Raw genomic sequence first — 666 nt, 5'->3', positions numbered from 1 at the left:
TCCCGATCAGGGCACATGCCCGGGTTGCGGGCTCGATCCCCAGTGGGGGGCGTGCAGGAGGCAGCCCATCAATGATTCTCTCTCATCATGGATGTTTCTCTCCCTCTCCCTTCCTCTCTGAAATCAATAAAAAAATGTATTTTTTTTTTTAAAAAAAGAAGCGACAGCTTAGGAGAAAATATTAGCAAATCACATACACATCCAAGGGCTTACCCCTAGACTCTATAAAGAGCTCTCAACACTCACAGCGCCACGTGACGAGGATGTCAGCCTGCACTGTTCCCCACATCCAACCACTCACCTGACATACGTGAGATGAAACCTCCGCGGGAGCTGGAAGTCCAGCTGGATGGTCGCACACTGATGGGACCTGCCCAGGGCGTCCTTGATGTTGATGTCAATCTGCAAAGCAGGTGAGGTTTGCTTAGACACGGTTTCTATTTCTCTTTTCCACCGTCCTCTTTATTGAAGCACAGGGTCCACTTACTTTAGGGCCATAAAATGCTCCATCTCCTGGGTTTAGCTTCCATGGTTTTCCAAATTCCATCAAGCTCTTCTGCAGTTGCTATTAAGAAAAGAAAAAGAGCCCTAACTGCTTTGGCTCAGTGGACAGAGCGTCAGCCTGCAGACTGAAGTGTCCCAGGTTCAATTCCGGTAGGCATGTAC

General features: G+C 48.8%; 1 protein-coding gene across 1 annotated transcript in view; it reads right to left on the bottom strand.

Annotated features, from left to right (window-relative positions):
• The window catches only part of TARSL2 (threonyl-tRNA synthetase-like 2), a 17,789-nt gene that overhangs the window by 3,373 nt on the left and 13,750 nt on the right, over positions 1-666 (bottom strand). Inside the window, exons 12-13 of the mRNA XM_014543569.1 lie at positions 488-565; positions 302-402 (exon numbers count right to left, since the gene is read on the bottom strand). Of these exons, the coding sequence (XP_014399055.1) occupies positions 302-402; positions 488-565 (179 nt within the window). The remainder of the gene's footprint in view (positions 1-301; positions 403-487; positions 566-666) is intronic.

This window comes from Myotis brandtii, unplaced genomic scaffold, assembly GCF_000412655.1.
Source record: "Myotis brandtii unplaced genomic scaffold, ASM41265v1 scaffold329, whole genome shotgun sequence".
NCBI lineage: Eukaryota > Metazoa > Chordata > Mammalia > Chiroptera > Vespertilionidae > Myotis > Myotis brandtii.
The sequence above is the reverse complement of the archived record's forward strand: the minus strand, read 5'-3'. Positions and strand labels throughout refer to the sequence as shown.